At 26.9% G+C, this 17355-nt stretch overlaps 9 protein-coding genes across 9 annotated transcripts; 5 read left to right on the top strand and 4 right to left on the bottom strand. All coding sequences in view use genetic code 12, as the record gives it.

The window, feature by feature from the left end:
- Positions 1-676: 676 nt before the first annotated feature.
- On the top strand, positions 677-2434 carry CUP2 (Cup2p; the record flags this gene model as incomplete). The annotated part of the gene is made up of 1 exon (XM_051762462.1): positions 677-2434. The coding sequence occupies one exon, from the start codon at positions 677-679 to the stop codon at positions 2432-2434; it is 1758 nt and encodes a 585-aa protein (XP_051620539.1).
- A 104-nt stretch (positions 2435-2538) lies between these two features.
- KGF54_002026 (uncharacterized protein) lies at positions 2539-3765 on the bottom strand (the record flags this gene model as incomplete). The annotated part of the gene is made up of 1 exon (XM_051762461.1): positions 2539-3765. One exon carries the CDS (start codon positions 3763-3765, stop codon positions 2539-2541), a length of 1227 nt encoding a protein of 408 aa, XP_051620538.1.
- Positions 3766-3916: 151 nt separating this feature from the next.
- Positions 3917-6448, top strand: RAD54 (DNA-dependent ATPase; the record flags this gene model as incomplete). Its single annotated transcript, XM_051762460.1, has 1 exon — positions 3917-6448. One exon carries the CDS (start codon positions 3917-3919, stop codon positions 6446-6448), a length of 2532 nt encoding a protein of 843 aa, XP_051620537.1.
- Positions 6449-7491: 1043 nt separating this feature from the next.
- Positions 7492-9495, top strand: OSM2 (fumarate reductase; the record flags this gene model as incomplete). The annotated part of the gene is made up of 1 exon (XM_051762459.1): positions 7492-9495. One exon carries the CDS (start codon positions 7492-7494, stop codon positions 9493-9495), a length of 2004 nt encoding a protein of 667 aa, XP_051620536.1.
- Positions 9496-9582: 87 nt separating this feature from the next.
- GCV3 (glycine decarboxylase subunit H) lies at positions 9583-10128 on the bottom strand (the record flags this gene model as incomplete). Its single annotated transcript, XM_051762458.1, has 1 exon — positions 9583-10128. The coding sequence occupies one exon, from the start codon at positions 10126-10128 to the stop codon at positions 9583-9585; it is 546 nt and encodes a 181-aa protein (XP_051620535.1).
- Positions 10129-10732: 604 nt separating this feature from the next.
- Positions 10733-11181, bottom strand: KGF54_002022 (SNAP receptor; the record flags this gene model as incomplete). Its single annotated transcript, XM_051762457.1, has 2 exons — positions 10733-10981; positions 11095-11181. 2 exons carry the CDS (start codon positions 11179-11181, stop codon positions 10733-10735), a joined length of 336 nt encoding a protein of 111 aa, XP_051620534.1.
- Positions 11182-12893: 1712 nt separating this feature from the next.
- On the top strand, positions 12894-14687 carry ACT1 (actin; the record flags this gene model as incomplete). The annotated part of the gene is made up of 2 exons (XM_051762456.1): positions 12894-12903; positions 13567-14687. The coding sequence occupies 2 exons, from the start codon at positions 12894-12896 to the stop codon at positions 14685-14687; spliced, it is 1131 nt and encodes a 376-aa protein (XP_051620533.1).
- Positions 14688-14946: 259 nt separating this feature from the next.
- On the bottom strand, positions 14947-15237 carry DAD1 (Dad1p; the record flags this gene model as incomplete). The annotated part of the gene is made up of 1 exon (XM_051762455.1): positions 14947-15237. The coding sequence occupies one exon, from the start codon at positions 15235-15237 to the stop codon at positions 14947-14949; it is 291 nt and encodes a 96-aa protein (XP_051620532.1).
- Positions 15238-15395: 158 nt separating this feature from the next.
- On the top strand, positions 15396-17303 carry KGF54_002019 (uncharacterized protein; the record flags this gene model as incomplete). The annotated part of the gene is made up of 1 exon (XM_051762453.1): positions 15396-17303. The coding sequence occupies one exon, from the start codon at positions 15396-15398 to the stop codon at positions 17301-17303; it is 1908 nt and encodes a 635-aa protein (XP_051620531.1).
- Between the last annotated feature and the right edge of the window lie 52 nt (positions 17304-17355).

Below are 17355 nucleotides of genomic sequence, written 5' to 3'. Positions count from 1 at the left end.
CATAAATACAACTAATATTGAAAGAACCGTATTTTACGAATATACTATTCTATTTTAGCTTTACTACAAGGAGTATTTCTATCAATCCAATGTATCTTTAATTCATTTTTTTTTTAGAAATTTGTTACTTATATTTATTAGTGTTATTAATATATTTAACAGATACTTAATTTAAAGTACTACAATATTTTTTAAAAAGAAAATTTACATAATAAAATATTTTTTTTTTTACAACCAAAATTTTATTTTTAAAAAAGTTTCTAATCCATTAATTTTTATAATATTTAATTAATACAAGTTTCATTATTATTATATCAGATTTAATATTATTATCAAAGAAGATTATTATTATTTATTAATCAGTGGAGTTGATAGAATTATTATCTAGTATCATCAAAAACAATATTATAAACTTAACTCCACAACTTTTTCTATATCTCAAGTTCATATATTATATTATTAAATTTTTTTTGTGCCTTTAATATTCAATATATATTATTCATCATCATTTTCATCATCATTACAACCAATAAATATTGAATATTCATATATCTACAATATATCTCATTTTTAACATTTCATTATGGTTTTAATTAATGGGGTGAAATATGCCTGCGATCGTTGTATACGTGGTCATAGAGTAACAACTTGTACACATACTGATCAACCATTAACAATGATAAAACCAAAAGGAAGACCTGCAACTCAATGTTCACATTGTAGAGAAAATAGAAAATTAAAAAATTTACATGTTTCATGTTCATGTGGTAAAAAATCAAAAAATGGTTCAAATCATGATATAAATTGTGCTTGTCATAAAACTAATCATTGTACTTGTTCAATTAATAATTCATCATCTACAACTTCCATTAAAAAGTCAAAAGATAATCAAATAATTGAGAATAATAAAAGAAAACAATTACTAGATAATGATTTAAGAAAAAGATCTACATCTGTTTCAGTTCAATCAAATACAAGTGATTCATCACCAGGAAGTATACAAAATTCTACTACTCCATCAACAAATAATCAACAGCAACAACAACAACAACAACAAGATCATAAATCAACAACTGCAAATAATAATAATTCACAACCATCACACCATCCAATAAACCCTGAATTACATGATAATTTTGTAATAGAAGATATACTAATACCATTTGATACAAAAAATGGATTATTTGATATGTTTTCTAAAAATGAAAATTATGAAGAATTTAGTAATGAAACAACCCCAGATAAAATTCCAACTCATTATTCACAAAATCCACAACAACAAAACAACGATTACTCGACCAAAAAATCATCATTAATAGATCCAACAAATTATGATTCAAATACTGATGATGTTGATAATATGTTTCCATTATTTCCATTAGTTGGAGGTCCAAGTTTTGATAATGAAAATCAACCATTGTCAGGATTACCACAAAATAATAAAGATTTTTATCAACCAAAACCAGTTAGACCATCAATAGATACAACAAATTATAACTTAGATCTGTATTCATCGTTACCTTCAACTTCAGCATCAGCATCAGAATCAACCACTAATATAAATTTTGGTTCAAATTTAAATGATCATAATAATCATAATCATCAACAACAATCACATTATCAACAAACGCGACCTAAAAGACCAGAAAGTGTTTTATCCATAGCTTCAAATTCTTCAACAAGATCATTTGATTTTGTAAACAACAGTATAAATCATAGTACATCATTTATAAATGGTGGTATACCATCATCAACTACATCAACAGCTTTTCCACCAAGTGGAGGAGTTACATTTGATGACAATGTAGCAGATGATCATAATACAGCACATCATCATTTTGGTAAAACTGGGTTAGGTTCAAACAAATTTGGTTCTCAATTAAGTAAAATTGAAAGTGAAATGTATACTGAAAATTTTTTTGATGAAAATATAACTGATAATGATCCATTAAGTAATTTAGATCAAAACAATTATAATAATGATAGTGTTAGTGAATTACAAAGAAATTTATCTACATCATCATCTATTCCAACATACTATTCAAATAATAACAACAACAATAATAACAACAATAATAATAATAACAATAATAATAATAACAATAATAATAATAACAATAATAATAATAACAATAATAATAATAATGGTGATAATAGCAACGATAAAGATAATGATCAATTTAATTCAACTTATCCACTTGAATTTGACGGTTTGCCTGATTTCAAAATGCCCAATAATATCAACAACAGTAATATCAACAACAATTATAATAATCCATTTACCAATGAAGCAAATTTCCCCAATAATAATGGAATAATGAGTAATGAATTTAAGCAAATGGTAGAAAGTGATGATATACCATTATATAATGATTATTTCATGCCAATTTTTAATAATCAAACACCAACTCCAAATAATAATGAGAAAGTTTGAGAAAGTTTAAAAGCTTTTTGAAATAGAGAAATATATTCACATAATAGTAATGAGATAAATGTATTAATAATAATAATAAATAATAAATTAATTTTTACTTACATTTATTTATTAATTTCTAAATTTTTAAGCCTATTTATATTTGAATCTAGAGTAATTTTTGAATTAGTTTCATTCTTATGTTGATCTTCTTTTGATTTTTGTTTAATTGATTTTGGTAAATTCTGATTATTGTTATTGTAATCTTGTAAATATAATTTTATGATTTCGTCAGGGATAGCTAGTATTGATTTTTGTTCAATTTGTTGTAATTTTGCAAGTCTTATTATATATTCTAATAATGATAATGAATTTGATTTTAATACTTTAGGTTTTGTTGATTCTTGTTCTTCTTCGCTGTCTTCTTCTTCTTCGTCGTCAAATTCATTTTTACTTAATTGACCTAATGCAATCCACTCTTCATTATCTTTATCATCAATTAATTTTAAAATTAAAACTGGGGAATTTTTATTTTCTAATTTTAATAATTTTCCAGAAATTGTGAAAAACATAGTTGAAATATTTTTTAAATTTATTTTTCTAGTTTGAGGTAATTCATCATCTTCATGATATCTATCATCATTAAAATCTTCAGTTATTGTTAAAAAATATGAAAATTCTCCTTTTTTTTCAATAGTGGTTGAACTTCTTGCAAAAGTTTCTTTCCATGATATACAATCTAATTCCTCTAATTCCCCATCAATGTATTTTAATCTACTTGGATTATAGAAAATTGTATAATAATTCAAATCAAATACTGGTCCAATTTTGGGTGTACTATTGACTAAATAATTCGATGCTTGTAATAATCTACCTGGTGATATTTCATTAAAATTTAAATTTCCATTTAGGTTTATACCAGAAGTTATTAATGATAAATTTAGTATTGGAATAGCTTCATTTATATCCACCAATAAATTATTCATATAATTTTCAACTTTAATTACACTTTCTTTAGTGTTTGTAGTTGATAAGTTATTTACAACCAAATTTAAATTTTCATCAAAATCAGTAAATTGTAAATATAAATCATCTATAAGTTCTAATGTTGATTCTAATACTGTGTTACCTTTAGCTGATGCTAATTTTATTAAATTTATTGTAATATTAATAATATCAATTTTTAATTTTAGTTTATGACGTTGTTTTAATAATTTCTTTTGTTGTGATTCAGGTATCTTATCTAAAAATGTTGATATTGATTTTATAGCATACCCTGATGCAATTGATATACCTGATCTAATTGCAAATGATACTACTTGATTTGAGGCTTTTGCTAATATTTGATCCATTTTTTTGATGAGTTGAAAAGAAAAGTTGTACGAGGATATATTACTTTTGATTTTGTGCTATGAAATGTGTATTATTATAATCGCGTATACTTTATTATTGTTTTTGTTTTACTATTACTATAAGATCTTAAACACATATCATCAAGTCAAAATGGGTTATAGAAAACCATTAAAAGAATTTACAACACCATTGGGGTCAGGTGCAGGTGTGCCAAAGGACAAAAGACCAGCAAAAGTTACAGATTCAGCGACAAGATTAGCAAAACCTTTTAAAGTTCCCTTCAAAACGCGACTGGAAACAGTAAGTGGTATAATTTCACATAGACCAGTTAGATCCACTCGTAAAACAACAAACTATGCAATAGATGATTTTGAAAACCAAAGTCACGATAATGATGCAAATGTGAATGAGAATGGGGAAATTATAAGAGTTAAAAAATTTGGTGCTTTATTACCAAGATCAATGAATCAAATAAATATTGATAATAATGATGTTAAATTTAAGAGATCCTTCACTATACCGTTTAGTAAAAACAACACCAAGAAAAATGAATTTAATAGACCACCTCCACCACCATTGGGAAATAAAGTTATTCCAATACTACCTCCTCGTGCATTACATGATCCAACCTCTGAATTTGCTATAGTTTTATATGATCCAACTGTTGATATAATACCCAAAATTGAAGAATTAGACGAAGAAGAACCTCCAAAATCAAATCACCTGAGTTCATCAATTGAACCTGAAGAATCATCAGAAATTAGTCAACCACCAACCAAAAAAAGAAGAGTACATAAATCATTAGCTGAAATATTAGGTATAGTCACAAACCCAGAAGAGCAATTAGCAAAATATCCAGATGTACCAGTTGTCATAGATCCAAAATTAGCTAAAATTTTAAGACCTCATCAAATTGCGGGTGTTAAATTTCTTTATAGATGTACTTCAGGTTTAATTGATCCAAAAGCAAAAGGATGTATAATGGCAGATGAAATGGGGTTGGGGAAAACTTTACAATGTTTAGCATTAATGTGGACTTTATTAAAGCAATCACCGAGAGGTAGGAAAACAATTGAAAAATGTATAATAGTATGTCCTTCATCATTAGTTAGAAATTGGGCAAATGAAATAATAAAATGGTTAGGTGAAGGTGTTTTAACTCCACTAGCGGTAGATGGTAAAAGTACAAAATCAAATGAATTAGGTACTGCATTACAACAATGGTCAACTGCAAGGGGTAGGAATGTAGTAAGACCAGTATTAATTATATCATATGAAACATTACGTAGAAACGTTGATAAATTAGCTGGTACAGAAGTAGGGTTAATGTTAGCTGATGAAGGTCATAGATTGAAAAATGGAGATTCATTAACTTTTACAGCATTGAACTCACTAAGGTGTGAAAGAAGAGTTATATTATCAGGAACTCCTATACAAAATGATTTATCTGAATATTTTTCATTATTAAATTTTGCAAATCCGGGATATTTAGGTACAAGAAATGATTTTAGAAAAAATTTTGAAAATTCTATATTAAGAGGTAGAGATGCTGATGCAACTGATAAAGAACGTGAGAAGGGAGATGCAAAATTGGTAGAATTATCAACTATGGTTTCTAAATTTATTATTAGAAGAACTAATGATATTTTATCAAAATATTTACCAATAAAATATGAATATGTATTGTTCACTGGTTTATCACCAATGCAAAAAAAATTATATCATCATTTTATAACATCTCCAGAAATTAAAAAATTATTAAAAGGTATAGGTTCACAACCTTTAAAAGCTATAGGAATGTTGAAAAAATTATGTAATCATCCAGATTTATTAGATTTACCAGATGATCTAGAAGGATGTGAACATTTGATTCCAGAAGATTATCAATCTTCTATATCGTCTGGAGGTGGTGGTGGTAGAAATAGAGAAATTCAAACTTGGTTTAGTGGGAAATTTATGATTTTAGAAAGATTTTTACATAGAATTAATTCGGAAACTGATGATAAAATTGTATTAATTTCAAATTATACTCAAACTTTAGATTTAATTGAAAAAATGTGTCGTTACAAGAAATATGGATGTTTAAGATTAGATGGTACTATGAATATAAATAAAAGACAAAAATTAGTTGATAAATTTAATAATCCAGAAGGTTCGGAATTTATATTCTTATTATCATCAAAAGCCGGAGGTTGTGGTATAAATTTAATTGGAGCAAATAGATTAATTTTAATAGATCCAGATTGGAATCCAGCATCTGATCAACAAGCATTAGCAAGAGTTTGGAGAGATGGTCAAAAAAAAGATTGTTTTATTTACAGATTTATATCAACTGGTACTATAGAAGAAAAAATTTTCCAAAGACAATCAATGAAAATGTCTTTAAGTTCATGTGTAGTAGATGAAAAAGAAGATGTTGAAAGATTATTTAGTGCTGATAATTTAAGACAATTATTTCAATATCAACCAAATACTGAATGTGATACTCATGATACTTATAATTGTAAAAGATGTACAATAGAAAAAGGTCAAATTGTAAAAAGTCCAGCTATGCTTTATGGTGATGCTACTACTTGGAATCATTTAAATCATGATAAACTAGCTAGTAATGAAGATAGTTTAATTGCTGGTGAATCTCAATTTAATGATATTTCTTTTGCATTTCAATACATTTCTCATTAGATTAAAAATTAGAGTGGTTTGATTTTAATTGCTTTCGGTTATTGATAATGGCTCAACTATTGAGGTAGGATAGAAGTAAATAGAATAGGTAATGATATACTTTGAAACCCAGTTTGTGAATGTAAAACTTTGGTTGCAAAATAACAAAATTTGTTTCATGTAATTTTTGAACTATCTAGGAAATATTTTCCAGACACAATTAAGGTCACGTGCATTGTACTTTACAAAATCTTACAATTATTTTCCCAGTATTTTGTCCATTGAGAAAGTAAAACGTTTTATATGATGGAATATTGAGCTTCTTTTTGACACTTGATCGATGTCTTTTATGCTGAACCACTCCGTATTTATAAGTGTTATCGATCATTAGCTTACACATATACACTAAATGATTGGCTAAATTTAGTGTCTGTTTCGGACTTTTACAAAAGTTCAATCAAAAAACTTCCATACTTAAGGGGTAGAAATTATAAGACATAAAAAATTAAAAAACTTAGAGAAATTCCAATTTGAAAAATTATATCAAAGTTGAAACTTTTTTTACTACAAAGGGTCAAAAATGTCATATTTCAATGAAATGAAGTAAAGGGTCTGGAGATATAGTACCGAGATAGTTATACTAATTTGACTTCTTGACGTAAGTTTATGCAAACTCAAATCTTTTTAAAAAAAGTGTCTGAAAGCAAAAGTTTAATTTTGATTTGATTTAGTAATTTAAGCGCGTCGATTTATTTAAACTGTCGACCTAATTTAGGTCGGTTAGATTGACTAGTTTAATAACACCAAGAAAAGTTCGTATTAATATTCCGCTTTAATATTCTTCCCCACACTAATTTTAATTTTCACAAAGAATTAATGAAATATAAATATTAAATTAGCGCTCATTTTGAATATTTCAATCATTATTTATTTGATTATAATTGAATATTCGATTAAATCTTGACCCACCAGTGCATTACTCAAAAAGGTTTTCAAAATCAGATTTTATAGATTCTAGCATCACATTTATTCACTTAATTTATACAGTACAAAAATTTTAAAATATGTCAGAAAGTCCATTAAATCCAATAATTATTGTTGGTGGAGGTTTAGCAGGTTTATCAGCAGCACATCAAGCTTATTTAAGAGGAGCGAATGTTATATTATTGGATAAACAAGGATTTTTATCGGGAAATTCTGGAAAAGCAACATCAGGTATAAATGGAGCATTAACAAGAACTCAAGTACAATTAGATATTAAGGATTCAGTTGAACAATTTTATGCAGATACTTTGAAAACAGCAAAAGATAGAGCTAATCCCGATTTAATTAAGGTATTAACTTATAACTCTGCTGATGCTATACATTGGTTACAAGAGATATTTAATTTAGATCTTAGTGTTGTTTCAAGATTGGGTGGGCATTCACAACCAAGAACTCATCGTGGTCATGATTCAAAATTCCCAGGTATGGCTATCACATATAGATTATTAGAAACATTAGAAAAATTAAGTGAAGATGAACCAAACAGAGTTCAGATTTTAAAAAATTGTCAAGTTATTGATTTATTAAAAGAAGGTGATGATAAAGTTATTGGTGTTAAATATAAAAATTTAAAAGATAAATCTAAATTTGAAATGTATGGACCGGTAATTATGTCAACTGGTGGATATGCTGCAGATTTTACCAAAAATTCATTATTAAGAAAATATAGACCTGATATTATTGATTTACCTTCGACTAATGGTGTTCATGCAACTGGTGATGGACAAAAAATTATAATGAAAAACAATGGTGTTGGAATAGATATGGATAAAGTTCAAGTTCATCCAACTGGATTAATTGATTATAATGATAAAGATGTTATTGAAGGAAAAACTCAACCAAGATTCTTATTTTTAGGGGCTGAAGCATTAAGAGGTGAAGGTGGTATAATGTTGAATGGTAAAGGTGAAAGATTTGTTGATGAATTAGGTACTAGAGATTGGGTAAGTGGAGAAATGGAAAAACAAAATAATATGGGTAATGGACCAATTAGATTAGTATTAAGTGAAGAAAGTGAAAAAAATTTAAGTTTCCATATAAAGCATTATACTGATAGAAAATTAATGAGAACTGTTACTGGTAAACAATTATGTGAAGAAATTGGATGTAGTGAAGAAACTTTGAAACAACAATTAGATACTTACAATAAAGCAGCTAGTGGAGAAATTAAAGATCCATATGGTAAAAAATTCTTCCCAACTACTCCTTTTGTATATAATCCAGATGCAAAATATCATGTATCTTTTATAACAAGAGTATTACATTTTACAATGGGTGGTGTTAAAATCAATGATAAATCTCAAGTATTAACTGTTGATGACAAACCATTTGAAGGTCTTTATGCAGCAGGTGAAGTTGCAGGTGGTGTACATGGTCATAATAGATTAGGTGGTTCTTCTTTATTAGCTTGTGTTGTTTATGGTAGATTAGCAGCTGATGAAGCTTCAAGTTATTCATTCCAAAAATTATCATCTCAACCTGCTTCAAAAATTGAACAACAACAACAAATTACAGCAGCACCAGTTGATTCATCTGATCAACCAGCTACTCAAAGATTAAATATGATTAGTTTACATATTGACCCAAATAGTAAAAGAATTATTATTGATTTGAATGATAATTCAAATTCAAATGCATCATTTCAACAACCACAACAACAGCAGCAAATAACTCAAGCACAACCTCAAACCCAACCTCAATCACAACCACAATCACAACCACCACAAAAACAAGCATCAAAAAAACCAACTGCATTCACAATCCCAAACAAAGAATTTTCATTAGAAGAAATCGCCAAACACAACACTGCATCAGATTGTTGGTGTATAATTAAAAATGTAGTAGTTGATTTAACTTCATTTTTAAATGATCATCCAGGTGGATCACAATCTATTGTTAATTTTGGAGGTAGAGATGCAACAGAAAGTTTTGGTATGTTACATGAAGATAATTTCATACCTAAATATGTACCTGATAGTGTTTTAGGGGTAGTTAAGGGAACTTCATCTGAATTAGATTTATAAAACTTACGTAGCTTGAAATAGTAACATTATAATATATATTATTTATTAAAAAAAGCTAACTAACTGTTTTTTCTTCTTAATCACCATTTAATCTTCTTCTAAAGATTTAGCATAATCTTCACTATTCAAAAGTGAATCATTCTCAGTAATTTCTTTTGGATCATCCAATTTAATATGAGCAATCCATCCTTCAACAGTTGGATCTTCATTAATTAAACCAGGTTCACTTTCTAATATTGAATTAATACCAACAATTTCACCAGAAACAGGACTATATATTTCAGAAGCAGATTTAACTGATTCAATAGATCCAATAGTATCACCTTTTTCAATACGATCACCAATTTCTGGTAATTCAACAAATGTTACATCACCTAAAGCTTGTGCTGCATATTGAGTTATTCCTAATAATGCAGAACTATCATCGTATAATTTCACATATTCATGTTCTTCTGTATATTTTGTATCTATTGGTTTTTTTTCATGTAAATATGGATAAGCATGATCTTCTTTACTTGCTTTATAAAATTGTGGGGTTGTATATGAAAATGAACGTATAAGGTTATATGTTTGTGGTTTTAAAGCAGTAAAACGAATTGATGCTGTTGTTGGTCTTAATAATGATTTTAACATTGTTGAATATATAATTGATGAAATGATTAGTGAAAAATTATGAAAAATAAACTCTTCTTTAATTAATATATTAGTAAATAATAGATAAATACTCTATTATTAATTTCTTCATACAAAATTAAATTTTTATTGGTTTTGAATTTTTTTTTTTTTTTTCATTTTCTTTTAACTCTGAATTTTGAATGAAATTGACTTCTTTTGCACTGGAAAGTTTTATTCAAAGTAATACAGTGTTAAGTTTTACTATTATAATATTTATATAATAATTAAAGCGTGAACTTGTTTATAGGTTACATAAAGTATTTATACCATAGATCTTGTCAATACAAAAGTGATGTAAAAATACTCAATCAATTTCTAAAAATCCAAAAAAAAATTATGATACTATACATTATAAACAATATGTAATTAATAAAATTGAAATAATATTTCAATAATATGATTTAATATATTATAAATAAGCTTTTAATAAATGCTTAATAATTAACTTAAAATTAAACTTTCAATAATTCATGAGATTTCTGTCATCTAATAAAGAAACAAATTGAATCCTTTCTCCTTAACAAAGAAAGAATTTGATTCAGTGTTTGAGTTTTTAAGTTCCTCAACTAAAATGAACAGCTATTGGTACAACAATAACAATAATAACAATAATAACAGCAAATATTAAACACATTCTCATTTTAAAATCTTTCCACCACATATCTTTTCTAACTCTATTAGCACCTCTTCTAAAACCTTGAGCAGATATTGCTAAATTATCAGTTTTATTTTCTATTGAATCTAATCTTTCACCTCTTTCTGCTACTTTATTTATGTTATCTCTCATTATTCCAACTGTATCATCGATTTGCTATAATAATATTAGTGCGTTAGTATATTAATTTTGGATTACTGTTTGGATCGATACTTGAAGATTACTTATATATCAACCCCTAAATTCTTCAAATAGATATATATACATACTGCTTGTATAGCTGCTGTTCTTGAATTGGATTGATCTCCAGTAGTTTGATTTGGAATGTATGGATCATATGGTACTGACGATGACATATTGTATTAGATGTATTATTGATATTTTGATGTATTAGCCTAATTTAATGCTATTAATTTTCAACGGGTATAAAATAAGATCAGTTTTTGTATGACTTTTTTTATTTTATTTTTTCTTTTTGGTTATGCGAGAATGATTTTTAATTTGTTTAAGTATTAGATATTATTATACGTTTCAAATAGGTTAATAATATTTAATATGTTACAGTACAATAGTTACCAAATTGTAACTGTATCAAAATGATTATATATGTAGATAGATTGATTCTTAAACCAGAGATAATTTCTACACTCGTTGAGTTATAAATTTACTGAATGAAAATTTTAATTTTTTTCATTTTTTTCTTTCTACATATTTTTATATTTTCCTTAGTAGTGTAATTAAACTTCTAAAAATGGAAATATTCAAAACATTCCAATATCAATATATTTAATATCATATTTTAATAAATTATTCATAAATTTTTTTGCTAATAATAGCTGGGTTGATATGTAATGAATAGTGATACAAAACATTCATTTACATATGACTAGAAAGATTCTTAGATGGTCAATAAGTTTTTAGTCTTAATCAAGTTTTACTATTATTTTTGATTAATTAAATTCGTAATTATAATCATAATGTTTTTCTTATCTAATAGGAAAATTAATGAAACGTATATTTTGAAATTTGGTTATGAAAATGTAAATTAGTCTGTATTAGACCAAATAGAAGGAAAATCTTCTACAAAGAACAATACGATGATTATCTCAAGTGCCAGTTCCATTAATTAATTATTAAACTTCAAGACAATCATTTATTTAATAAATTTATACAGCCTCTTTTCATTTAATATAAATCTAAAAGTTTCAGATTATAAAATTTAATTAATAAAATTTGATTTTGTGATTATTTCGATTGTGAATAATAATTACAATGTTTTTATCACCGCAACAGCCGACTTGTAAAATTTGCCATTCAATTCTCGACCTGACTTTAAAGAATTAGTCGAGATAAAGTTTGATTTATACTAATAATTAATGATCATTTAAATCATTATAATTAGGAGAAATTAATAATATGATGATTTTGAAACTTGAAGATATATTCTATTTTTAAATAATTCAATTTGAAGGTATCTGTATCTACGAAAAATCACTTCTACAGAGGTGATCGATTTTGGAAATAGAGACATTGATATCATCATTGATTTTCACTTTCCAATAGGGGAACACAGGTTTCATGTATTACAATGTTTATTATATCATTGAGTTTTAATTCTGAAAGTCGTGTAAATCGCTTTTGAAAAATTATATGACACGTCTTAAGATTATTAATGATTATTATTCGATTAAATCAATAGTACTGCCAAAATTGAGTAGCAAAAACTATTATCGACTGAACTATATCATATAATAGTATCGTCTATTTATACTATATATATGTATATTATTATCCTTCTCATTTTCGTTATCTAATCGTGTTAATTATAAAAGTAATTAGTTTATTTTTTTTTGCCAACAATTAATTAATAATAAATTATTTTTTATTAATTTAAAATTAGTTCGTTCAATTCGTTCAATTTTTTTTTTGGTTGTTCGCACAAGTTTTTATAAAATTTCAAATTTTTTCTAACTGAAAATATAATTTTTTATCTTTAAAGAATCAACTTTCTTTAATTAGATTTATATATATACATTTTAAAAAAAGATTATAAAAGAATAATACAAAAATGGACGGTGGTATGTAATTTAATTAGTCACATTATTATCAATAAAGATCAATGACTTCAATTGATTGATTGATTTGATTTATTTTTTATAAAGTTCAATTTTAAGTATTTTTCAAAGTTCAATTTTTCGTTTGGTCGACAATTCGACAATAAAATGTTTACAGTTTCAAAATTTCAGCCAATTAATTATACAATTGTACCTCAAGCAATCAATATAATGTAAAGAAGTATAGTTCAAATGAAAAGTTCACCTCGATCAATTTCAACGACTTTTGTTGGAGATTTAAAGCATAGCAATATTAGGTATAATATTTGGTCGAGATTAATTTTTTTTTAACGAACGGAACAAGAAATATCGTCAACAATTAAATCAAAAAAATTAGTTATACAACAACCTTATCGACACTGATCAATTACAGAGATTGGACTACTCAGTGTAAAAATTATAATGATAAGATCGTCGACTATATTTTGAAGATCTTCAAATGGCCAGATTGTTGAATAAATGTTGTCACGAAATCAGAACTTTTTTCAGTGTTTGAGGTAGACCGTAATTTCTGAAATTTGATAAGCAATTTAATCAACAACGAAATTGATTTTGAAATTTACTTCTACTACTTTGAAATAAATCAATCACCAAAGAATAATTTCAAATACTAACTACGATTTATAGAAGAAGTTGCTGCTTTAGTTATTGATAATGGTTCTGGTATGTGTAAAGCCGGTTTTGCTGGTGATGACGCACCAAGAGCTGTTTTCCCATCAATTGTTGGTAGACCAAGACATCAAGGTATTATGGTTGGTATGGGTCAAAAAGATTCATATGTTGGAGATGAAGCACAATCAAAAAGAGGTATTTTAACTTTAAGATATCCAATTGAACATGGTATTGTTTCAAATTGGGATGATATGGAAAAAATTTGGCATCATACTTTTTATAATGAATTAAGAGTTGCACCAGAAGAACATCCTGTATTATTAACTGAAGCTCCAATGAATCCAAAATCAAATAGAGAAAAAATGACTCAAATTATGTTTGAAACTTTTAATGTTCCAGCATTTTATGTTTCTATTCAAGCTGTTTTATCATTATATTCATCAGGTAGAACTACTGGTATTGTTTTAGATTCAGGTGATGGTGTTACTCACGTTGTTCCAATTTATGCTGGTTTTTCATTACCTCATGGTATTTTAAGAATTGATTTAGCTGGTAGAGATTTAACTGATTATTTAATGAAAATTTTATCAGAAAGAGGTTATACTTTTTCTACTACTGCTGAAAGAGAAATTGTTAGAGATATTAAAGAAAGATTATGTTATGTTGCATTAGATTTTGAACAAGAAATGCAAACTTCATCACAATCATCAGCTATTGAAAAATCTTATGAATTACCAGATGGTCAAGTTATTACTATTGGTAATGAAAGATTTAGAGCTCCAGAAGCTTTATTCCGTCCAGCTGATTTAGGTTTAGAAGCTGCTGGTATTGATCAAACTACTTTCAACTCAATTATTAAATGTGATATAGATGTTAGAAAAGAATTATATGGTAATATTGTTATGTCAGGTGGTACAACTATGTTCCCAGGTATTGCTGAACGTATGCAAAAAGAAATCACTGCTTTAGCTCCATCATCAATGAAGGTTAAAATTATTGCACCACCAGAAAGAAAATATTCAGTCTGGATTGGTGGTTCTATCTTGGCTTCATTATCAACTTTCCAACAAATGTGGATCTCAAAACAAGAATACGACGAATCTGGTCCATCAATTGTTCATCACAAATGTTTTTAAAAGAATTTATTATACTTTCAAGGTATTATTCTTGTGTATTATCTTTTCTTAATTTGATTAAAATAAAAAATCTTTATATATTTTTTAAAAAATTTTAAACTCATTTTTTTATAGTAATTCTTGGAGATGAACTGTAGAAATCGTTGATATTCCTATAATTAGTACTCGAAATTAGAGGGTGAACGCGTCTACGATGGTTGTTCATAAAAATTCATTATTCATTAATCATTAAAACCTTATCTAACTCTACACATCAAAATTATTCCTCACTTTCCAAATTATCACCACGTTGTTGTTGTTCTCTTTCCTGTCTCTTCAATTCAAATCTATCACTTCTTTCCTTTAATTCATTTATACCATCATAAAATGAACTCCATAATCTACCAACATCATCAAATTCTTTACCAATTTGTATTGATTCATTTAATGATCTATTTAAATTTTCTATATTTTGATAAACGTCATTTACATTGTTTGATATTTCTTGTAATAAAAGATCTCTTTGTTTTATGAAGTAGTCACTTGTGGTAGTTGTATTTGTGCTTGACATTGACTAAGTTCTTCTAATTAATTGGTTGTAAGTTTTGTTATGATTATTTTGGTTCGTATATTTTGATTTTGTAATTTTTTTTTTTTAGTTCTTTTCAAATTTAAATCTTTGCAACCATATTTTTCACAACCAATATTTCACAATAGCTTCACTCCATAATGGCCAAGAAGGATAAAAAATCCAAGGAAGCCAAAAAGTTAAGGTCGGCAGAAAAACAAAAGAAAAACGATGCAAAAGCAGAAACCAAGAATAAAAAATTAGCTAAAAAATTAGGTGGTGAAGAAGAAGAAGATGATGATATTGATACAATATTAGCAAATTATCAAAAAGAACAAGAAGAATTTAATGAAGTAAAAATTGAAATACTAGAAAAACATCCAGCAAAGAGATTAAACCCAACAATGATCTCAAACCCTTTACATACCAAAAAGGAAATCTTACTATTTGGTGGTGAAACTGTTTTAGAAGGTAATAATAATGCACATTTTTATAATGATTTATTCACATATTCAACAGAAAACGATATATGGAGAAAAATAATATCAAAAAACTCCCCCTTGCCTAGATCATCTCATGCAATGTGTTCACATCCATCAGGTATTGCATTATTATTTGGAGGAGAATTTTCATCACCTAAACAATCAACATTTTATCATTATGGAGATACTTGGATATTAGATTGTGATTCAAAGGAATGGCAAAAATTAGATTTGAAAAAATCACCATCAGCTAGATCAGGTCATAGATTAATTGTTTGGAAAAATTTTATAATCTTACATGGTGGATTTAGAGATTTAGGAACTTTTACTACTTATTTAAATGATTTATGGGTATTTGATGTTACTGATTTTAAATGGTATCAAGTTGAATTCCCGCCTACTCATCCTATACCAGATGCAAGATCTGGTCATTCATTTATACCATGTAATGAAGGTGGTGTAATTTATGGAGGTTATACAAAAGTAAAAGCAAGAAAAGGTTTACAAAAGGGGAAAGTACTAAATGATTGTTGGATATTAAAAATGAAAAGTGATTTAAAAAGTATAAAGTTCGAGAGAAGGAAAAAACAAGGTCAATTACCAAGTCCAAGAGTTGGTTGTTCTTTAGTTTACCATAAAAATAGAGGTATATTATTTGGAGGAGTTTATGATTATGAAGAAAGTGAAGAACAATTAGATTCTGAATTTTATAATCAATTATATTCTTATCATATTGAAAATAATAGGTGGTATAATTTAACTTTAAGACCATTAAGAAATAAAAAGAAAGAAGTCATAAAGGAAAAAACTAGAGATGAAGATTTAGAAGATATTTTGAATTCTATTTTACAGAAAGCAAATTTAAATGATGAGGAAGAAGATAAAAAAGAACTAGAAGAGATTCAAAAATCAAAAGAACTCGAGGATCAAGAAGAAGAAGAAGACCAAAAACAAATGATAGAATACCCCGTACTGAATCAATTACCACATCCAAGATTTAATGCTACAACATGTGTAGTAGATGATCAATTATATATATTTGGAGGTATATTTGAAAGAGGAGATCAAGAATTTAATTTAAATTCATTCTATTCAATTGATTTAGGTAGATTAGATGGTGTAAAAGTATTTTGGGAAGATTTATCTGAATTAGAAAAAGCTATAGAAGATTCAGATGAAGAAGATGATGATGATGATGAAGATGAATATGAAGATGACGATGAACATGCAGAAAATGGTCATGATGAAGATGAAGAAGAAGAATCAGAATCAGAAGAAGAAGTACCTGAGGAAGAAGAAGAAGAAGAAGAATTCCCCGATCAAAGACCATGGTTGCCCCATCCAAAACCTTTTGAATCATTACGTGCTTTCTATATTCGTACAGGTGCACAATTTTTAGAATGGTCAATATCATCACATAGAGACGCTAGAGGTAAATATTTAAAGAAAATAGCATTTGATTTATGTGAAGATAGATTTTGGGAAAGAAGAGAAGCTATTAGTGTTGCTGAAGATAATCTAGAAGAAATGGGAGGTGTTGGTGAAGTTATTGAAAAAGATAATACTAAAGTTACTAAAAGAAGGTAATTAATTAAATCAATAGATTAAAATTATAGACTAGTCTAATAAAATTAAAAAA

This window comes from Candida jiufengensis (genome assembly GCF_024610255.1).
Source record: "Candida jiufengensis strain CBS 10846 chromosome Unknown scaffold4, whole genome shotgun sequence".
NCBI lineage: Eukaryota > Fungi > Ascomycota > Pichiomycetes > Serinales > Debaryomycetaceae > Lodderomyces > Lodderomyces jiufengensis.
The sequence above is the reverse complement of the archived record's forward strand: the minus strand, read 5'-3'. Positions and strand labels throughout refer to the sequence as shown.